The sequence below is a fragment of the Podospora pseudocomata genome, chromosome 3 (assembly GCF_035222375.1).
Source record: "Podospora pseudocomata strain CBS 415.72m chromosome 3, whole genome shotgun sequence".
NCBI lineage: Eukaryota > Fungi > Ascomycota > Sordariomycetes > Sordariales > Podosporaceae > Podospora > Podospora pseudocomata.
The window spans coordinates 366,990-387,766 of NC_085887.1; the positions used below are offsets into that span (position 1 = coordinate 366,990).

At 50.4% G+C, this 20,777-nt stretch overlaps 6 protein-coding genes across 6 annotated transcripts; 3 read left to right on the forward strand and 3 right to left on the reverse strand.

The window, feature by feature from the left end:
- The first annotated feature begins 1,066 nt into the window (after nt 1-1,066).
- On the forward strand, nt 1,067-2,206 carry QC762_300970 (uncharacterized protein). Its single transcript, XM_062888407.1, has 2 exons — nt 1,067-1,535; nt 1,602-2,206. Exons 1-2 carry the CDS (start codon nt 1,276-1,278, stop codon nt 2,119-2,121), a joined length of 780 nt encoding a protein of 259 aa, XP_062744275.1. The 5' UTR covers nt 1,067-1,275; the 3' UTR covers nt 2,122-2,206.
- A 10-nt stretch (nt 2,207-2,216) lies between these two features.
- Nucleotides 2,217-3,089, reverse strand: QC762_300960 (uncharacterized protein; the record flags this gene model as incomplete). Its single annotated transcript, XM_062888405.1, has 1 exon — nt 2,217-3,089. The coding sequence occupies one exon, from the start codon at nt 3,087-3,089 to the stop codon at nt 2,217-2,219; it is 873 nt and encodes a 290-aa protein (XP_062744276.1).
- Nucleotides 3,090-4,162: 1,073 nt separating this feature from the next.
- On the forward strand, nt 4,163-5,896 carry QC762_0048590 (uncharacterized protein). Its single transcript, XM_062883457.1, has 2 exons — nt 4,163-5,668; nt 5,730-5,896. The coding sequence occupies exons 1-2, from the start codon at nt 4,289-4,291 to the stop codon at nt 5,850-5,852; spliced, it is 1,503 nt and encodes a 500-aa protein (XP_062744277.1). The 5' UTR covers nt 4,163-4,288; the 3' UTR covers nt 5,853-5,896.
- A 3,091-nt stretch (nt 5,897-8,987) lies between these two features.
- Nucleotides 8,988-9,173, reverse strand: QC762_0048600 (uncharacterized protein; the record flags this gene model as incomplete). Its single annotated transcript, XM_062883458.1, has 1 exon — nt 8,988-9,173. One exon carries the CDS (start codon nt 9,171-9,173, stop codon nt 8,988-8,990), a length of 186 nt encoding a protein of 61 aa, XP_062744278.1.
- A 5,603-nt stretch (nt 9,174-14,776) lies between these two features.
- QC762_300945 (uncharacterized protein) lies at nt 14,777-15,235 on the forward strand (the record flags this gene model as incomplete). The annotated part of the gene is made up of 1 exon (XM_062888404.1): nt 14,777-15,235. The coding sequence occupies one exon, from the start codon at nt 14,777-14,779 to the stop codon at nt 15,233-15,235; it is 459 nt and encodes a 152-aa protein (XP_062744279.1).
- A 2,603-nt stretch (nt 15,236-17,838) lies between these two features.
- Nucleotides 17,839-20,196, reverse strand: QC762_300940 (uncharacterized protein; the record flags this gene model as incomplete). The annotated part of the gene is made up of 2 exons (XM_062888403.1): nt 17,839-19,419; nt 19,480-20,196. 2 exons carry the CDS (start codon nt 20,194-20,196, stop codon nt 18,361-18,363), a joined length of 1,776 nt encoding a protein of 591 aa, XP_062744280.1. The 3' UTR covers nt 17,839-18,360.
- Between the last annotated feature and the right edge of the window lie 581 nt (nt 20,197-20,777).

Sequence of the window (20,777 nt, forward strand, 5' to 3'; positions counted from 1 at the left end):
AAGCACGGAACGATGAGGTCAGATCCCGGACATATTTAATCTTAAACTAATTTAAAGCTTAGATAGATCTATAAAGCCCCTCAGTCTGCCCAGAGGTATACTGTATTGTATTCAATCTTTTTTTTCTCTCTAACGTGCGTGATAAGCGAGTGACACAGACAAGCGAGCGACACACTTTCCACCACCCCACCATAACTATCCTCAATTATACAACCACAACACTAGGAAACTACAATAACTGAATTAGAAATATAAGGCTAGCACCTGCAAAGCCACCCTGTATATTCTTCTCTGTTATAGAGGCGAAGAAGGCTTCACTTGAGGCACAGAGGAACTCGAGCTTGCTTATATGGTTGATATGTATGCGCATTAAGGCCTCGATCTGGCGACCGTACGCCTGTTTTAGCGGCCCAAAGCAGCCAACATCGAGTGGTTGAAGGAGGTGGGAGGAGTGTGGAGGCATGCAGGGCGTGATAATGTTATTCTGCTGGCAGTGGCTCGTCGGCGCGCAAGGGTTTTGAAAGCAACATTATAGACGTTAGCTGCAGCTCGTAAACTCAGATCTTTATCTTTTTCGAGAGCTTGAAGGGCCATAATAAGCCTGCCTTCTTTTGATGGTGAGGTCATATTGTGTTGTGGAAGAAAGTGATGTTGAAGGTGGAGGTGTTGTGTTGTGGGGGGAAGTGTGTCACTCGCTTATCCGTGTCACTCGCTTATCACGCACGTTATTCCAAAGTTTTCTTCTTCCTCCCGTTACAACCACCGAAAGCCCGTGAAACCTAAGTTTCTATACCTGTTGTTGCTCTCAATGGGCTGGTGATCACTGATAGCTGGTGCTGGCAAGACTTGTTAGGCTCACCAGCGTACCTAACATCCGAGTGAAGATTGCTGGCCGTCTTCCTCTGTCGTCTTGTCTGTATTATGACTGGGTGTGTTTCGTTACTGATTTCGGGCTCAGGGTCCATGGCAACACATGCACCTTTGTTCATGTTGGTCAGATGTCAGAATCTATCCGAAGACCTGCGCATTCCGCCCTCAGCGCCGGGATTCCAATCAATCCGCATCGGCCATAACAACCCGCATCCGCAGGGATGACTAACACCGATATCACCGTGTCGGGCTGACCGGCTGCCAAGACGGCCGCAGTGCGATGTTCTGCCGACTCTTCGGGAGTACTATAAAGTATTTCAAAAAGTGCTGCTTTCTCGTCTCTTCTCGGTATCATCGGTTCATCCTCAGATTCTTTTGTTTCAAAAGCCACATCATCCAAGCAGGATGCATCTCATCCTAACAGGCGCCACAGGCATGGTCGGCACCACGGTGCTCGACGCCATGCTCAAGACAACCGACATCTCCAAAATCTCCATCCTCAGTCGCCGGCCAGTGCAATTAGCTGAAGATGCCAAGGACCCCCGGGTCAACGTCATCATCCACAAGGACTTTTCCTCGTACAGTCCCGAGGTCCTCAGCCAACTCCAAGACGCGGACGGTTGTGTCTGGGCCCTTGGTATTAGCCAAACACAAGTGAACAAAGAGTATGTCCCGCACCCGAGCCTATATTACCCCTGCTGGCTTTGGACTGACCAATCTGAATCAAACAGGGACTACATCACCATCACCAAAACCTACCCATTGGCCTTTGCGTCGGCTTTCCAACCGGCCTTGAGAGCGACCAACAAGCCATTCAATTTTGTCTATGTCTCCGGCCAAGGTGCAACCTTCCAGCCGGGGCTCTTCACCCCCATCTTCGGCAAAACAAAAGGCGAGACAGAACTGGCATTGGCTGATGTCAGGAAAAAAAACCCGCTGTTTCGTGCAAGCACCGTCCGTCCTGGGTTTATCGATTGGCTCGACCAGGACAAGAGCATTACCAAGTACATGCCACCTCTGGGGCTTGCGAGGACGGGGTTGGGGCATGCGCTGCACCCTGTCTTCAAGTTTGGAATGAGAGGCAACTGGTCTCCAACAGAGCCGCTGGGTGGGTTTCTCACCGGTCTTGCGATGGGCAAGTGGAATGAGGGATTGAAGACGTTGAAAGGTGACGAGGGGCAGGTGCTGGAAGGAGGATTCCCTGTTGTGGAAAATAACTTCTTTAGAAGGGCGATGGGACTGCCCAGGTAGACCAGTATGAGAGAGCAGATGACATGGTACGATGTGTATTTAAGCACAACAGAAGGACAAAGATGGGTAATACTCACACAATCGCGACACCTTGCTCATTCCAAAACTTCAAACTGAACCGGCAACTCGTCCCTCTCAACCCAGCTCCTAATACCACCAGCAAAAACGTCAGGAAACTGCAAATCCCAAGCATGCACCGCCCCTCTGACCACAAATGCCCGGCTACCCAGCCGCCCAGTCAAACCCCTTTCCTTCCAGACCTGACCAACCCTCCTCGTCACCTCAACCTGATCTTGCTTTCCCCCAGCAACACTCAAACACCTCACCTGGCCCACCTCTGCCATCCCCTCCACGGTGAACTCCTCCACAATGCTCCCATACACATCCCTGATCACCTCCCACTTGACATTCCTCACAATCTCCCGCCGCAGCTCACGATGCTCCTTCATGTCCATCACCCGGCACATCCAGTCATACATCCCATCTGTGATGATCAAGTTTGACAGCCAGAACCCATAGTATAATACCCAGTTGTTCCTTGCCAACCACCTCGTGATACCCTCAAAAGGTGTGGCGCCAGAGACAAACGCCGAGAGACAGAGGGAGGGGTACCGGCGGGCGAGATTGAGGGTGACGAAGCCGCCCATGGACATGCCAACCACGTGGGCTTGGCTGTTCCGTGCGTGGGACTGGATGATTGATGCTACTTGGTCGGCCATGGAGGGGATGGTGTATGGGGGTGGGAGGGAGGAGGAGCGGGAGTGGGCTGGGAGGTCGACGAGGAGAAGGTGGTAGTGAGGTTGGAGGTGTGGGATGACGAGGGACCATTCGAGATGGGAGGATGTGAGGCCATGGAGGAGGATGAGGGTTGGTGCGGCTGGACTGGGAGGTTGGGGGTCGAGAGAGAGGTGGAAAATCGTGTCTCGGGGTGGGGGTTGGAGCTGGTCGGGCGTGCTTGTTGCTGGCATGGTGCTTGCGCGTTATTGGCTGAAACCTTGGCATCAGTGGTTGGCCTTTGATTTGTTTGTTTCGGGCAAGACTTTGATCCTCGGTGCAGGTGGTGGTCGCAAATTTGTGCGTTTACCCAACAAGAGCCCCGCTTATGTCGGTCCCTGTGATGGAAGGGCAGCACCTACATAGGCAGGTAGCCTGCTCTCTTTTCTGTCAACATTTTCTTGTCTAGTCACCTGATCCTGCTCCAGCTAGACGCGCTTGATTGGATGGAAATCAGTCGGCCCTCCACTGCCACAAGGAATCGCATTATCATGACAAACGATTTCTATCAACGCGGATACGGGACAAGAAACCCCTGTAACAAAGGACCGATTTTGTTGACTTCATTACGAGTTCTGGAGCATTTGATAATGTTCCTACCGAGGGAGTGGCCAAAGTCTTGGTGATCATTCAGTCTTCGTGGATGGTGTAGCAATGCAACGTGCGATGGATATCTGGACTGACAGTCACCAGCTTGGGGCTTAACAGGTTGGCCCATGCCGCATGCACTGCTAATCGACATTTTCTAGTGGCAAAAGTCCCTCGACCTAATAAGGGCATCCAGATATAATCAATATGCCCTTGGAGATAGTGAATACCTTATCTATCTATCAACAGGCCTTGGAACATGATCAAGAGGCCTTCAAAGATATCCAATACGCGCTTAAATATACCTAGCAGGCCTTCAATATGCATTAACAGGCCTTCAAAGTACATAAAGGGCTTTCCAAGATGGACAAGATGCCTTTCGACATATGCAAGAGGTTTTTTAGGACTAGTATATGGCCTTTGAAGCAAGTCAAGAGGCCTCATAAGACAAAAAGGCTGGCTTTTCTCGAGTATCAATACCTTAGGACCTCGGATCATTGTCGCAGCCTCTAGTTTCATGTCCCCATGTCCCGGCGGTCTTCCTGGCCACCGCCCTCATTGGTTCCCTGTGGTTGGACCCGACATGGTACAGACATCGCCTTCAATGTGACACTGTGTTTGGAAGCGGGATATTCGCCGGCTGACAAATGTCGGTGATCGGATTTCTCTGCTCGCACTCCTCGCACCCCAGGAGCTTTGTGCTTTGACGAGTGAGGGGAAAAACTGTACGACCTGCTCCATTAATCTTCTCTTCTAATCCCGCTTCAACCTTTCTGTTACTCTTAATCATAGAGAGCTTGTAGACATGATATACCTATCGCTAATTGTCACTCTCGCTGCCCTTTTCTTCACCTACCGGATCCTCTCCCGCACATCGCGCTACCTCCGCCTCGCTCACATCCCTGGTCCCCTCCCAGCCAAAATCACCACCCTCTGGCTCACCTACCACCAAAGCACCGGATCCCTCGCCCGGCATATCTCCTCCCTCTCCAAACGCTACGGCCCCATATACCGCATCGCCCCCAACTGGGTCATCACCAGCGACCCCGCCGCCATCCGCCAACTATGGTCTGCCCGCGGCCCGTGGCACCGAGGACAATGGTACGACATGTTCCGCATGGACCAGCCCGTCAGCACCGTCCTCTCAGAACGAGACAACCACAAGCACGCCGCGCTAAAAGCAAAGCTCCTCCCAGGCTACAGCGGCAAAGACGTGGACAACCTCCACGAGGCCGTCGACCGCCGAGTGGCAGATTTGGTGCAGCTGATCGAGAGAAAATACCTATCTGATGATGAAAGGGGGGTGTACAGACCAATGGACCTGGCGGAAAAGGCCACCTTCATGACACAAGATGTGATCTCAGAGCTGGCGATAGGACGCTGCTTCGAGTGCTTGGTCCACGACCGGGATACCTACGGGCAGATGACCGGGGTGACGGGATCGTTGCCGTTGGTGATAACGCTGGCGACCATACCCTGGACGCTCGGGCTGTTGCAGAACCCACTTGTTAGAGCGCTGCTGCCGAAGGAGAAACTGGAGGGGGTGGTGAGGCAGCAGGAGCTGGCCAAGAAGCAGGCGGCGGAGCGGTTTGGGAAGGACAAAGTTGTGAGGCGGGATATGCTCGGGAGCTTTGTCAAGCATGGGTTGGGCCATACGAACGCGTGGCTGGAGACGTTTGTGCAGATTGGGGCGGGGAGCGACACAACGGCGACGGCGATCAGGATGACCATGTTTCATCTGATGAGCTCACCTGGGAGCTATAAGAGGCTGCAAGACGAGATTGATGCTGCGATACGGGAGGGGAGGGTGTCGAGTCCCATTGCAGAGGAAGAGGCACGGCGGCTGCCGTACTTGCAGGCTGTGATGAAGGAGGGACTGAGGCTGTCTTCGCCAGTGATGGGCCTTCTTCCGAGAATATGCGACACGGAGCAAACTGTCTGTGGCGTCAGAATCCCGCCTGGGACAAACGTCTGCTGGGATGCCATCTCCATCTTCCGAAATCAGGAAACTTTTGGGGCTGACGCTGACGTGTTTCGACCAGAGAGGTGGTTAGTGGAGATGGAAGATGTGGACAAGAAAAGTATGGAGTTTGTGCAAGGCCTTGTCTTTGGAACTTCTGGCAGATTTGAATGCCTGGGGAAGGGGATCGCGATGCTCGAACTTAACAAGGTGTTTGTCGAGGTAAGCGGACCCTAGGGCGCCAAAGAGTTTGTTGGGTTTGCTGACTCAAAGGTGCCTGCCCTAGCTTTTGAGGCGGTTTGACTTTGCACTTGTCAATCCGCTGACGCCATTGACCTCCCGCGATTATTCCTTGTCTCTTCAGACTGATTTGTGGGCCAGAATAACCAGACGACATGTTCATTCGTAGGTGGGTAACTAAGAAGCATGTCTGGCATAGCGTGCCTAATTACCCCTGAAAGTCCATGGTTGACCAGGCAACCACCTGAATGAGACCAATAACTACAGATGTTGAGTGTGCCTTTCCAACCATCATCCAAGTGGAGAATGCGGCATTGGCTGGTACAACCGTAGGGTTGTATAACCTCGCAGCCATGCATATCGCCGCTGAAAAGTTTGCTCGCAAATCTTCCCTGCTTGCGTATAAAATCAGTCCACACCTCCACACTTCACCCCCTTTTCCATTTTCCTCCCTTCCAGTCCTGCACACCTTAGCCATCACCGCAGAGCCAACCAACGTTGTCACCACAACTGAAACACAAAACAAGACAATGGTCCAGCCGGACCTGGCGCAGTGACGGGTCAAGCCTGCCGTGATCTGACTAATCTGGGGAGCAGCTCTTGAACGAGATGTGTCATGGTTCCTGGGGACCTTACAGACTGTTTCAGACATTTCAGTGGGACATGGTTGAAGTGGCATGCTTTCCGACTCTGATTTCCAGGTTGTCCTCCCACCGCCGACGACAGCATCTCGTCCTCTTACCACTATCTACCGTTCTTCCAGCCAGGACCGAAACTGGAGCGACCAAACCAGCGACGACCGAAATCGTGCCTCGCATATGATACTGTACTCCTCACCGAACCTTTGGTTTCCTACCTGATGTCACACCGGGGGGAAAGGAAAGGCAATTCCCAATCCTGCTAACACGACAGGATGTGCCTTGAACACGGACCAAGGCAAGCCAGAACAGAGCCGACAACGTCTCTCCTAACCTGGCTATCCTTTATCACAAGGGGTGTCGTATTTGAGGGGACTTTGGCACACTTCTCGCACTCATTGCCGACTACAACATACCTAGGTATGCAAAAGAGGCAATGGTTGGGTATGCTTTCCTTTCGGACTGCTTTCGCCCGTCTCCAGACCAATCAGCTCGACATCCTCTGTGGGTAGCATCCTCGAAATGTCGCGGTGGGGATGGGCATGCAGTTTCAGGTGATGGCAATATTCGCTACCCTTCAACTCTACACAAAATCGCGAGCTGCGTCTAGAATAAAGAGTTGTGTCTGCTTACGAGGAGAGGTAACCAGACAGAGCAAGTGTCTAATCCCGACTGATGTGATCATGGATGTCTTCTTACGAAGGGTTGCAACTTCTCGTTCGAGAGGAGCAGCTTTATCCCCGGCGATCTGGGGGGTCGTGTCCATGGTAATCGATGATACTAGCTACATCGAATAGGACAAAGGGCTGCCAGCAGGACATTCAACTCGGAAACGCTCAATGGGACAGGATATCTTGTTGGTTAGGCACCGCCGAGAGAGATAAAGCAAAACAACCGCATGCATGACGAGGTCAAGTGCCTCTGGCATGGTGGTGGTGGTATAACATGTGAGTCAAAGTCATAGACAACAGGGAGAGGCTAGGTCATTTTCGATGCCGCCGCCGTCACGCCAATGATGCCTTGCGAGGGCTCAGGGGTTTGCTTTTGGCTTTCTCTCGACTATCCACAAGACAAAGACAAGAAAGGGCGCGCAACCGAGGATGATGGAATACCTCCGCCTGTCTAACCGGCTGAAGAAAGGTATTCCCATGGGTCATAGGGTCTTTGGGCAAGCCTCTGAGTTATGGAGAGGCTGGACTTCATCCTCCACCATTCTCAAATTAAATTTAACACAGAGGGCTTGAGGAGAGAACAGCTCGAATATCAGCAGGCTGGGTTAGGGCTCGACCAACCCTGCAATCATTTATACAAGGGGGGTTCCCTTAAACGTGCAGTTAGCTGGTGTTGTCTCTATAAACTACTAGCAATGCCAGACTCTTCCTCGACATTGACAAGGAGTCGGGGAAACCAATACCTACCTTGGGACGGCAAGTCCGACTTATCAGGTGGCGCCCAGGGAGCAAGATGCACAGCACCGGCTGGCATCTTGGTTGAATAGCAAATGCGGCAATTGAGCTTTTTGCCAGTGATGAGTGGCTTATCCCTTGGGAGATCATGACACACGGTCTACACCAAACGAGCCTTCATCAGTATGGGACGACGTCTTGCAATCTATAATAAGTTTGATGTCTAGAGCTCGATCATTTTGATTGCTGTGTCACTGCATCTAGCTGGGTTGACTCGGGCTTGGATCTGAGGCAACTTTAGTGATTGGTATTTGTGTGTTTTTGTCATTAATTGGTTGTGCTGGCGGAGTGGTAGATGGGATTGTGTACGTAAGGTAGTATGGATTGTTAGTCAAGTAAGGCGAGAGTGGAATGAATGTGACACACGGAGTCTCAATGCAGGTCACTATTGTCAGAAAAGTAACCCTCATCTTTCTTAGTACAGAAATCATAATCTGGTCCCCGATCGACATTCTCCACCGTTGTATCAGACAGGGCTGGTGAAGGAGGTGAATCACCGCCCGCCAGTGCTGTCCTCGGAGATGGGGAGAAAGGAGTTCCTTATTACAGTCTCGGTCATCTAGAGAGCCACCCGCTTCACGCCTACATAAAGTGGTTGGCATGTTTTGCAGCATATGTTATTCCTGATAGATTGACTATCTACCTACGAGAGACACCCACCACTTCGAATCGAAAACGGAGATGCAAGGAAACTGATCGCCAGCCAGTTCACTTCAGCTAAGGCGCATATCCTCCAAATCCTGCTTCTAAATGGTTGCATTGACCTCATTTGAACACCCTTGGGTACCTCTGTCGAAGCTGAAAAGTCACCAGTAGGTATCCAAACCCAGAGCAGCTCGTGGCAGTCTGTAAATTGGTTACATATAAACCAAGAAAGCACGGGTAGTATGCTTCCTGATCTCTTTCAAGATTATCGCTTCAGCCACACGCTGGTTGAGCCTTCATTATTGCGGTCTTGTTGAGGGACGTAGTTGTTGCTATCACTTGTGGGGGGGATAGACCTCGTAGAGATTCAGTTCCCAGGGCAAGCCCGAGCTCGAAGGGTCCCTGCGCTCCTGGGAATTGTGGATCAGTTAGGTGAGGTGGTAGCGCAGAGTCGGGCGTTAGCTGTGTTGCGGCGTCGGCGGTTGTGGTTGCAAGATGTGGGAATTGCGGATTGGCCGGGCCAGGGCGACAAATTCGGAGGCTTGCAGGACATTCTTAGTTCGTCGTGACAGGTTTCAAGGTTTTGACATTAGGCCAGCGCATGGATAACGCCGCCGTTACCCACACATCCCTCACCCTCGGGACAGCGCCCATGTTATCACCCAACTGGCATTCCCAACCTGGAGCACAGGCCCCCTCATGGCAGCAGATATAACCCAAGGGGCGCATCCGCCTCCACATAATTGTCTACCGATATTATCACAGGTTGCTATAGGCTCAATACAACCGCCCACAATCCCGCCGAATGCCGCTGTTATCGCGGTTTCCTTCTCAGTGGCATCTTCTCGCATCTTCGATTGGAGTCTTTCCTGAGAGGCCGGATGTAAGTTATTCACGTTACTGCAGAGCAATCACTGACTGACAACACTTTGCACACTGAAACAGGAAGAGTATGTAGCGGCAAGGCAAAAGAAGTCTGATCTTGTTACCTGTCAAGAGTATCAGATCCTCCGTGATTTATGTGATCAAATTTCTGTGGCCAAACAATCTTGGTACAGGACCAAGTGCCATTCCTTGTTTTATCGATAACTTTATTTTATGAATTGATGCTTGATATGTTGGCTCGCCACCAGTCAAATCTTCAGAAAATAGCGTGGTAGGTACCTAAAGAGGTATATTACATAGAAACATGCTCAAACTTTTCCTTGATATATTTGTTGTTGAGAAAAGTAGCTGTCCAGGATTAGCGGACTTCCATACGGAAATCCGACGAGGACCTCACGGATTTCGTCTGATGTCAATATCCTGAACCCATACAGGCCGTTACGCCTCTGCCTTTCATGCACGAGGTACATCATTCAACTTATCTCGGATACTGAAGGAGTCCAGACGGCTGCCACAAGCATTTCTGGTGGGTCCGTTTGGCTGGGTCACTGGAGTAAGCAGCACTGTCACACGGCAAAAGCCAACCACTCGCAACCACCACCAACAACACTGTCGATACCACCGCAAGGAGGGGTAACTACACGTTGTGAACCAGTCGTCAAAGTGAGGCAGACAATCAGAAGGCATGATGGTTATCAAAGGAAGCTCACTGGCTCTGTAAGATATCGGAGGACTTGGCAGCGGCCTGATGCCAACAAGGGCACGGGCCAGGCAAGGGAGGATAAAATACGCGTTCAGGATCATCAAGACTGTATTTCCTTCTTCTTCTCGGTATCACGCTCTTCGAGGCCATTGAAGATCATTAGCCTGAATTGAACCATGAAGTTCCAAGCCCTGATATTACAGCCCTTGTCACAAGCACCGACATCTCTGACAATATACATGTCGACACTCGCATCCTACAATTTATACCCATCTTCACCATGGTTCATCTCGTACACCATTGCAGGGATGGTACGGCTGCCAATGCCTTAGAATAAAAGTTGCCCCGCCAGGTATGATTCCGAAAAAGTCATTTCACAACTTGGCATACCCTACTTATGTTAGTCAAGGGTGTGGGAAAAGGGTCGGTTTCCCTCAAGGGTGGTGAACCATCATCTCTGCCATGCAGCTTATTTAAGTGCAGTTATTTTAGCGTTCAATCACCCACTGCTTCCGCTTTTCTTCGTCTGCTTTCGCTTTCCTCGTGTGGGATTTATGCATTAGCGTGGGCCACACGTCGATCCAACTTGAGTATTCATAGCCGCCAAAAAGGGATGCAGCACGTCTCACCAATGAACGCTTTGTTCAGGAGTGGGTGATAAGCTGCACGCTGCTCAGGAGTTGTTCTATGTATCATGGATTCGGGGCGCTGGGCATGATGAGTCTTAGCTTGCAGGGGAGCAAATAACGTTATATCTTGTTGGTCGCAATGTTGGCCAATGCATTTCATAGTTGAACCTCACTTCCAAGGCACACCCTGCCTGTGAAGGCAGTTAACTTATTTAAGTCTGGCTGACACTCCCCTATTTGCTTCCATAGCCGTCTTCTTGTTCTCGACAAAGCAGACCCCGCTTACTGCTATTTATCATCAATATACAATCACATTTTCCTCCTATTTTCAGTATATAATATGGCTAGTTTAAGGGACGTTTTGTTTCAGGCCCCTTTGCCAAATGGCATTGCTTCATTTCACACATTACCAGGAGCCGGCAAACCTACTCTGTCCCAGAAGACCTGGATATCGGGCTATAACGAGGTCCGAGATTTTTATCAATTTTATACAAACCCTACCCAAGAGCAGATCAATGATGTGTTCAGGGTTGAAAATGCTTTTGATGACTATCTCCTAAATAGGGAGGTGAGCTCTTTGAACGGCACTACCGAATGGTTACAGAATGAGGGCGATAGTGTCAGGACATTCTATACTAAAGTCTCTGAACCTATCCAGTTCGCCTTCCAAAGCCGGGGAACACCACCCATTATCCAACAGTCAGAATCAGGATCCCTTGGCTATATTATGTCAGTCAGACCATTGAAATTCACTTGGGGATGTGGAGATCGTTGTCTTGTGATAGGAGAACTCAAAAGGCATGGGATAATCGAGGTCGCAAGATGGACGGGAGAAAGGCTAACAGATACCAATCGTCGCTGGCTAGGAAAGGAGATGAGGGCGTAAGTATAATAGCCATATGATGATAATTACTTGCTGATAGTTATATTGATAAATACTGCTATAAATATAAATGCTTCGCTGTATTGGTATTTGACGGCTAGTTCCTCCTGATCCTTATATTTCAAGCTCAGTCGACTGAGCTTATCGCGTAGCAAGACTGCCAAGTCACGGGACTTCTTTTCTCAAGCGACTGTGTAACATTATGCTATGGCCTCTTCCGGACGTTGACCCAATTAGATTTAGAAAATGTAAGCTGATAGAGCCCCGGTAGTAATTTGGATAGTTATATTCGCAGATTCGAATGGTGGTCAGGATGTCCTTATTGGATTAATAGGAATAACGAGCGCGAGCAATATCCAGCACATCCTAATGGCTATATACGGAAACTTAATCCGGAGAGTGGCGCATGGCACTGGGTTGACACGAATGAAATCTTGTCTTGGACGGGAATGGACTGGTTGTTTGGGATACTCGTAGCCTCGAGTACTGATATCTGCAGCTTCCGACTAATTTAGTTTTGGTGCCTAAAAAAAGTGGATCCCACTCGTTTGCTTGTGCTACCCTCCTCTTTCAACACAACCTTAAGCCAAGCCCACCTCGTTTAATTTTCCTGCGTTTTCACCATTCAACTCCGTCACTCTACCCTTTAAGATGGAAGACGGTGAAGACTACGAGATTAAGGTATATACTTTAACTTCTAAAGGCTGATAGTTACTGTTATTGATCCGAGTACTATAGGATATACAGTTTGGCTTCCGACGTTTTCGAGCGCCTGTAGAACGAATCTACGCGAATCGACATGTCTTCCTCTTAGATATCCTGCCGAATCCAATTGCTTGCTGGCTATTATTCTGGATGCCGCAGCTCGTCAGCTTCTGGCTACAGTGATTGCTGCTAAAGTGGTTCTTGCCGACAACTGTTATTCTAAAGGAGCGAAACTCCAGCAAGGCTAATAATTACGAAAACGAAATCGACATAGACTTGCATCTTCAACCGCTCCAGGGCACCCACATCCCGTGTTTATTTGGTGAAGTAGCCGTCAGCTACGCGAAGAGGATGTACCAGATCAGCCAGCGGCCCACTCCTGCTATTCTCCTGGAATACATTAAAGGAGTGTCGCTAAGTAATCTTCCAACTGAAGAGCTAGAGTCCTCACCTTCTCGGGGAGCTCAAGGACATGTATACCCTGCTTACGAAAAACGGGGTTGTTCATGGGGATCCAAGGCTCCATAACTTTCTACGTATCAATAACAGGATCGTTCCTATTGACTTTGAGCACTGTTATCTGCGTGGTGCGCTTGCTGGCAGAAGCGCTACGTTTCACCTTGGACAAATGTACTTGTCTGAATCACACCTTTCCTTGTGGCCCTCATGAATTGTCGTGCTGCATCCGGAGTGAGGGGATCTGTGTACATATCACTGTCGTGATATTCTTTCATGCGCCGTTTCCCAGGCAGGCCTGCAACCTCGCGGTCTCCGCGCACACTTTATGTGAGGGTACGACGAGACGTGTCAAGAAATTTCCCACCACCTGGACTTGAACAATAAAAGAGGATCTCATCGAGTCGTGACCCCTTCCATGGACACCGAGAACTCACTGCCGCCCTACCAGCATACCTGGCATCCTCTTCTCAGAGTATGAGAGCTTTGGTAGCTACCTCCTACAGCCACGACGTCTACCACTCTCAAATACTCGTCAACAGCTTCGGCCAGGACCTCCCAAGCCTAATATCCCGCGAATGGAAGCCCATAGAAGCAATGCCCACAGCCACCGCCATCATCGGCCGTAGCTACCGAGAAAAAGGTGGGGATCCTGATGAAGCGAGACTCCAAGAACACCCCGCCATCGACACCAGGGTTCTGAAAAGGTGGCTATGTCAAGGACTGGGACAGGGACATGGCGAACTTGAATTCATAAGAACAAATTCATATAAGAAGATTGCAAGAGACTGAGCGCCAATTTCCGCTCCTAGCTGACAAGATTTCTCTTTGAAAAGACTAGTCCACACTCACCCCGGACCGATGAACTCCATCCGCCTCTGTTGAGTTCAAGGCCTTGATTCCTAGTAGTATCCCCTTCTCCTCTGTTTATCCTGTCCTACTAATAAGCCACAGATATATGAAGCTATCCTGCATCTCATCGCTCGGGTTATCGAATTCCGTATCGAAACCATCCGCATCTAAAAGCGGTAGGAAGGTTTAAAAGGATCAGTATATATCCTGATATAAATATCTTGGTTCTTCTGGTGAGACATGAACCCCTCCACTATATAAAGAGTCACAAGCGCCAAGTACATGTAAGGATGTTTTGAGCCCAACGAAGACATTTTATTTAATCTAAGGTCAAGAAACGGTTAGAATAAGGTCCCTCGAAATCTGCGAGTACTGTAGCTAGGTTAGTAGCGGCTGAGACAAGCAGATGTAAATAGTAGAAGTGGATTACTTCTCGAAAGGTAGATTAAAAGTTCCCGACCCATTTCGGAAAATTGGTATGCTCGAGGACAATAGCGCACCCGGTCCTTTCTTTAAGAAGCCGTTAATCTCGCCCCAATAAAATCCACAAATAAGTGCTGTATATAGTACACACAGTTTTACTCGCTCGCTTTTATTTAAGTCTTGGAATATTCGAGGAGCAAGCCAGAGCTATTAGCTCCGACTGACCAATATGAAGTATTTACCCTGCGTAGCTTTAAACTTATTCAGACCGGTGTGGATACTACAATTGAAGATTTAAGGATCTTCTCCCTATGGCTCGCCCCATCGATATTCATACAAATAAGAGTATCATGGGAGAAAGAGGGCCAGATTAAGCAATTAAGAACAGTGACATGACCAAAAAGCGGAAGATTTCGGCCACCGATAACGGCGCCGTATCCTCCTCCATCTTATCTCTTGAACTATCGAAGCTATCTGTAGCCACAATGTAAGTAGAGCCTCTCCTCTCTAATATCCCTTCTTTATACTCCACGCTCCAATATTCTTCATTTGGTCCCTGCCCCTCCATCTCCCTTTGCCTTGTTCGCCTGTTTCCCCTGTCCCCTTCGCCCACTCGCCCCCTCATACAACCCGTCGGCCATCGCCCTGAGTGCTCTGACGCACATTTCGCCCGGGCTGGATGCTTCGTCTTCCCCTACTGGATGCGGCGATTTGGGGTTTTGTTTGCATTTGCTAATTGCAACTTTCCACTCAACTCCATCCTTGACTCTAACTTACTCTTCGCAGCGCCAAAGGACATCTCCCGATGATGATTACAGGGAATCAACAACAGGGCATAAAGCGCAAGCGCGAGAATATCAATCCGGACCTCCTTAATGGTGATACCGCCTCACTGCCATCGCCACAGAATGACATCCAAAAAAACAAACTCAGCACGTTGAAGAGGGAGCTTGCAGTAAAGAACGAAGAGCTACGGACGGCGCTGAGGAGGATCGCGGAGCAAAAAGACTACATCTTTACCCTCTCCAACCGTTTGCTAGCCGCGGAAAACGTGTGCCAAGAGATCGAGCATAGCATCAGTAAAGCCGCTGAGTATCAGCAAAACGCCAACATACAGGAAAATCTCCGATATGAGTGCTCGGTTCTAGCGCTACAGGAGTTGTTTGTTCTTCGAACAAACAACTCCCGCATTGCGTACCAGGAACTATTACGGCCCATGGGTGGTAAATGTCCAGTTTCTTCTCGCACTCGAGAAATTGCAAGGTAAGAACAGCCTGTCCTAGATATAATGGAGCCATTGTGACGCTCCAAAAGCTATTATGAAGCTGGATCTGGTTCTGCAGAGTTCTGTTTCCAGTGCAGCAAATGGGTAGCCGGCAAAAAGAATTGGGAGGACCACTGTCAAGATCACATCAGTCATGGTACTGTGCCTTTCTTGTGCGACCTAGTGACGTTCCGTCATGCCACTGTGTATGCCGGATATTGTCCCTGTTGTCTCAGGAACTAAGGCCTACCAGCGGACAAGCGAATGAAGCAATTTCTGGATCGAAACAACTGGCAGCGACATATGCAAGGCTTCGGCATCGAGAATCTCATTCCATGCCCGCATTTCTTGTGCAATACGAAAGTTCAATCGGAGTCAGAATTCTGGCATCACATATGCGACGCCCATAGAAGTGGCAAACCTCGCACCGGAATCGTGCTAGGCGAGAGCCAAGTTGATGGGATTGGAGCTTCTGAAAGCGGCCACGCTCCAGTTAGTAGAAGATCAGTCATGCGAACAACTAGACAGGAAACGGACCGCTAAACGTCGTTCTTCCCGACTAATTAGCCATAAGTTTAACGTTATATCGTAATTAAATAAAAATAAAAGTGAACGATTATTGATAATAACGTGTGACGAACCCCTATCCAGAACCTCTGAAAGGGATACTGGTTGAAGGCACTTCTGAACAATCCTGGTTCGGTACAGGTAAACAGTGTACAACAGTGGCTTGTCTCAATTACAATAGTCTGAATACCAACGATTGTGACTTGTATTGCATACTGCGGAACTGTCTATCTACACCAGCCAGTTCCTCCGTATATATAGACCTTGGGACCGTGAAGTGCTAACCCTGCTATGGCCCCGATCACTCCTAGCACATTGCATCCTGTAAAGTGCTCGTCGTGCTATGCCTTCGATCACCCCGAGCATCTTGCATCCTGCAGAGTGCTCGTGGGTCTTGGCGCCATAGCACTTCTGGCCAGCCCCCCATTGGCTGTCTCCTGACTTTCCTAATGATTGGCTGGGAACGTCCTGCGCCCCACATACTGCGCGACCTGCCGCTGGGTTAACTGTGACATAACGTTTATAATATAAAGAAGTTAATTATAAAAGGTAGAATCTGGAAAAGGGTGTAGTATCAAGTAAAGTAGGTAAGATATCCGGAAAGTAATAATAGTTAGGTAAAAAACAAGAATATTAATTTCGGAGCTATTATTGCTTTAAATCCGAACCTGTCTAGAAACTATTCGAGTTTAAGAAGCTAATCGCACGACGAAAAACTAAGGGGTACATCGAGTATAAGGCCAAGTAGCAAGGGTAACTGGCTACTGAGAACATCTGGGTAGAAAAGGGCGACCTTAGCTGGAAGTTTGTCGACGCTTTCGATACTGAGTTAGCCGAGGCCTAGAACTAAGCTTCAGGATAGACGTCTTGTCTGTTATGTAAGAAGTTAGACTGCGGTTAACACTTTAGACAATGAGTTAATCTGCAAATCTGTTTGTCAGGCTGTCAACACCCTTAACTGCGGCAGAACAGGCCGGCCCTTTATTCGTCCTCAGTTGTAAACAATCCTTCGAGGACTATGTATAAGTTATGTTTTAAATGGGGTCGCTGAGAGCACTGTAACTACAGGGGTCTCAGGAGGGTGAAGCAATTACCCAAGAACTTGGCGAGTGTCGGACTGTGCTGCTAAGTACGACGACGTGGTTGTCGAAGGAAGAAAGTGCAACAGGTATTACCTGCAAATACAGAGAGTAGTGAACTGAGTTGTTGTAGTCTCATATATAAGATACTATAAATGATCAATCTTATTGACTGACTTGACTTATTATTCCTTAAGGAAAGGAAGAAGCAGGAAAACCATTGCAATTGGAAGAGAGCTCTTTATGAGCACCTGAACTTCCTTATCATCCTTATCGCTCGGTGGCCCCAGTGGCTTGGATCTATGATCTCGTTGCCGATAAGGTGCTCGAATCGCTCATGAGGCTTCTCATATCTCTCATTGTTCGGAGGTCCGGTCAAGAGCCTGTCGGGAGGTCCGGTCAAGAGCCTGTCCGGAGATCCGGTGAGGAGTCCTGGGAGCCGTTGAGAGCATTGTGGGCGAGCCGTTGGGAACAAGGTGGGCGCAGAATTCCATAAACAAGTGCTGTAAAATTCCATGAATAAATGCTGCATTTTAACAAGTTATATAGAGCGCAGGCATTCCAGACGCTCGTGGATTCAGGGCCACACCCGGGCCAGTGAAAGCATGATGAGGGGTACGGGTGACGTATCGGCGTATACATCTCCCCGCGATCAAATCAGCGGTTTACCCTCTGCAAGAGAAACCTAGGAATTGAATAGCTACCCAGACATCAAGTAGCGAACCCAAAAACGGCGCCTTACTCACCTTACTCAGGGCCCTTACTCACCCTAATCAGTGCTTTACTGACCCTGCTTAGGCCTTGCTCAGGCTCTTACTCCCACTGCTCAGGATATCTCCACTTCTGCTCAGGTTAAAGCGGCGACTGCTCAGGTCCCAGAACGGAAATGAAAATCGTCCATATCCAGCTTCCGATATTGTTTAGGCCGTAACACAGAATAGCACATAATGAAGACTATTGGCGACAAAACATGATATATTTGGTGATCGCCTCAACCCCTAACCCAAAACCACATAGCTTGAGTCTCTGATGCACTAGGGAGTAGGGGTGAGCAGTTATACAATACTGACCTACCTCGGAAAATAAAACATGGGCATGATCAATAATAATATACAGTTCGGCTCACGGTATGAACCCGATTTGCCAAAACAACCGTGGCAGGAAAGACATGTCATAACAGAACCAATAGCAAGTCAAATTCGCGTCAAAAGACAGAGAACGCTCATGTCAGGAGCGCCCCATTCTTCGCTTAACGTGATGCCCATAGCTATTGTAGCTGACCCGCTTGAAGCCCACAGTACCAAAACGCCAACTCCGATCCGGCCCGAATGCAGCCCTGCCTTGCAATGGCTTGAAGCCATCCCTACCCATGAGTGAAACGTATATTGAAAAAACACAACCGTGATCCCTCGGAGAGCAAGTCTGCCGAGTGCTCAACTCGTTCGGGTGCAGTACCCCCGCTGACAAAGAAAATCAACGGCCTTAAGCCACAACAGGTTGAGCGCCGTCCCGGCGCGCCTTGCGTACAGGGAGCTCTATTTCGCCATCCGAGTCCGAATCTGCAGCCGCAGCCGCAGCCTCCAGCATTCGGTCAATGTCGGCATCAGCCAAAACGGGCCGTGTCGGTTTGGATGACAACGTGAGACCTGCAGAGACAGGTAGGTGCTTCAGCCGAGAAGGCGCGCCGTCACCGGGTCCTCCGTTGATTCGCCTTCTGGCATTCCCCCTGGGCGTCCCTTGTGACTCGTCAACTTCCGTCTCGGTGATGGGCTTCTCGAATTCTACACGTTTCTGGACCTGGGATTGCGACCGAGCGTGATGGTGGTGCATCGGCCTTGAGCTTGGTAATGTTCTCCTGCCCGAAGGCAGTGCTGTGCGTGATGGTCCCGAGTGACTAATTGGGAGCGGTTGCGATGATGAGGGGAACGCATGTTTGAGATTGGCCGAGTTTCCAGGACTGCTCATGAACAGCAGGGATTCTATGGCATCCTTTTCAGCGTTATTCTGGTGCGGCGAGAACCCCATGGCATCGACTAGCGATGGTCGATGCTGTGCGGCGTTGGCGTATCCCGGTAACTGGCCGGGGCTCAGAAGATCCGGATATGATGAGCCGTGGTATGAGACTGAGAGGAGGGATGGTGTAAGTCTTGGGTTGGAGTGTCTCCGCGGGTGGACGGAATGCAGGGATGGTTGGATGGACACGGGAGGGGCCAGACCTGGGGCAGTATTTTTGACGGGGGATGTCGAGCTTCCACGAGAAGGCATCAATGGGGGCTCTCGCCCGTAGGGATCTCCATGTCGTCCTGGTAGTTGCTGTGCAAAGGCCGTGGCAGGGGTTGTGTTGCTGCTAGCACGCTGTGACCCACCAGACAGTTGTGGGCTTGCTGACGACCCGTTTCTGAGGTGTATTGTCGAGTTACTTGAGGTGGGGGACGCAGCCTTGGAGGCAAGATCTTCAACCTCGTCGATGGAGTGTGTTTGCCAGCCACGGTTCACCTTAACCATGGCATAGGACAAGCGCGCCTTGAGTTCGGCGGATACCTGTATGGCGGGTTAGCATGCCTGTTGAGATAGGGGAGACTTGTGCCGGATTCAATGCACCTCTCCAACACGGCTTCCCGTCGTGGAAGCGATACTGACGGCACTGGGGTTTCGAGAGTGGCCACCCATATGTGTCTGGCCTGGTGACATGAGGACCTGACCGTCGCGTAATGCCTCCTTGACGGCACCATCGGCCATCCTCTTCCGCGACGAGGCACCGTCGACGTATGGGTCCATCGCGGTCTCGGGTATTCTCTCTTGGGCGGCGGCGATCTGAGACAATTGGAGGAGTTGTGACGATCCTTGACTTGACTGGTGGGCGCTGGCGGTGCCAGGGCTCGCTCCCCTGCCGTTCACAGGTGGGGTAAAGACGCGGTCGGTGATGTTTGTGGAACTGCTCTCTTGCGAGTCGCTGCGCTGGAGGGTAGGCTGGCGATAGTCGTCGACGGTGAGCGGGTGTGTCGGGGAGGTTGAGCGAGGGTAAAATGGTGCTGCCTGGTGCTGCTGCTGGGACGTGTGGGCAGCAGGGCCGACGGCTATGGTTGCTGGTCGGTCGCGTGCGATTGGGGTCTGGTTCGGTGTCGCGTCTGGGGCGTCTTGCGGGTGGCCTGCAGCGGTCGGTGGTATTAGGGGGAGGGTGTCATGGTGAGGCTGCATTTTGCGGTTGAGGTTGTCGACACCTCGGTTGGGTGCCGAAAGCGGGAATGTCTTGGAATCTTTGTCTCCGACACGTCCTCCGTCGACCCGAGGCGGATTCGACGCCGAGTCCTCTTCCATGTCGCAAAGAGTTCTGGCGGTTTGGCGGCGGCGGCAGTAGGGTCCCAGCAGGAAGAAACAAATTCACACAGGCTGGGCAACGGCGGAGAGGGCAGGGAACGGCAGTGGACAGCCAGTGAGGTGAGGGGAGGGGGGTGTGGGTGGACAGAAGGATAGGTTGGATTGCGAGATTTGTCCCAGTGGTTTAGTGGTTACGCGGTTCGCGCGACGCCCACCGCGGCCCAGAGTTCGTTAGCGGGAGGGCCCGCGCACAGACTCACATGGCATTGGACCACCCACCCACCTCAAGCTCCACAGAGAGCGAGCCCTCCACTTTATGCTGTTTCCCCACAGAAGCAAGTCACTAAAAATGAGGTTGCCCTCGACCATTCGAGATGATGTTGAAGGATATGAAATACAGTTAGGGGTGGTCTGTCAGTTTCATTCAAATTCAGTTCGTCTACGGAGTACTCTTCTGCTCACGCTGCAGTCATTGCCCTGTCAGGGCAGTGGCAGCTCCAGTGACATGAAATGTGGGGCTAGTTTGTGCGGTGCAAAACGTCAAAAATGGCGCGGGCCCAAGGAAAAAACACTGACCAACC

Excerpts from the sequence above, each read along its gene's own strand:
- QC762_0048590 (XM_062883457.1), top strand. The coding sequence starts at position 4,289 with ATGATATACCTATCGCTAATTGTCACTCTCGCTGCCCTTTTCTTCACC. Across the intron at positions 5,669-5,729 it reads ACAAGGTGTTTGTCGAGGTA|CTTTTGAGGCGGTTTGACTT; the intron begins AGCGGACCCTAG and ends TGCCTGCCCTAG.
- QC762_300970 (XM_062888407.1), top strand. The coding sequence starts at position 1,276 with ATGCATCTCATCCTAACAGGCGCCACAGGCATGGTCGGCACCACGGTG. Across the intron at positions 1,536-1,601 it reads CAAACACAAGTGAACAAAGA|GGACTACATCACCATCACCA; the intron begins GTATGTCCCGCA and ends TGAATCAAACAG.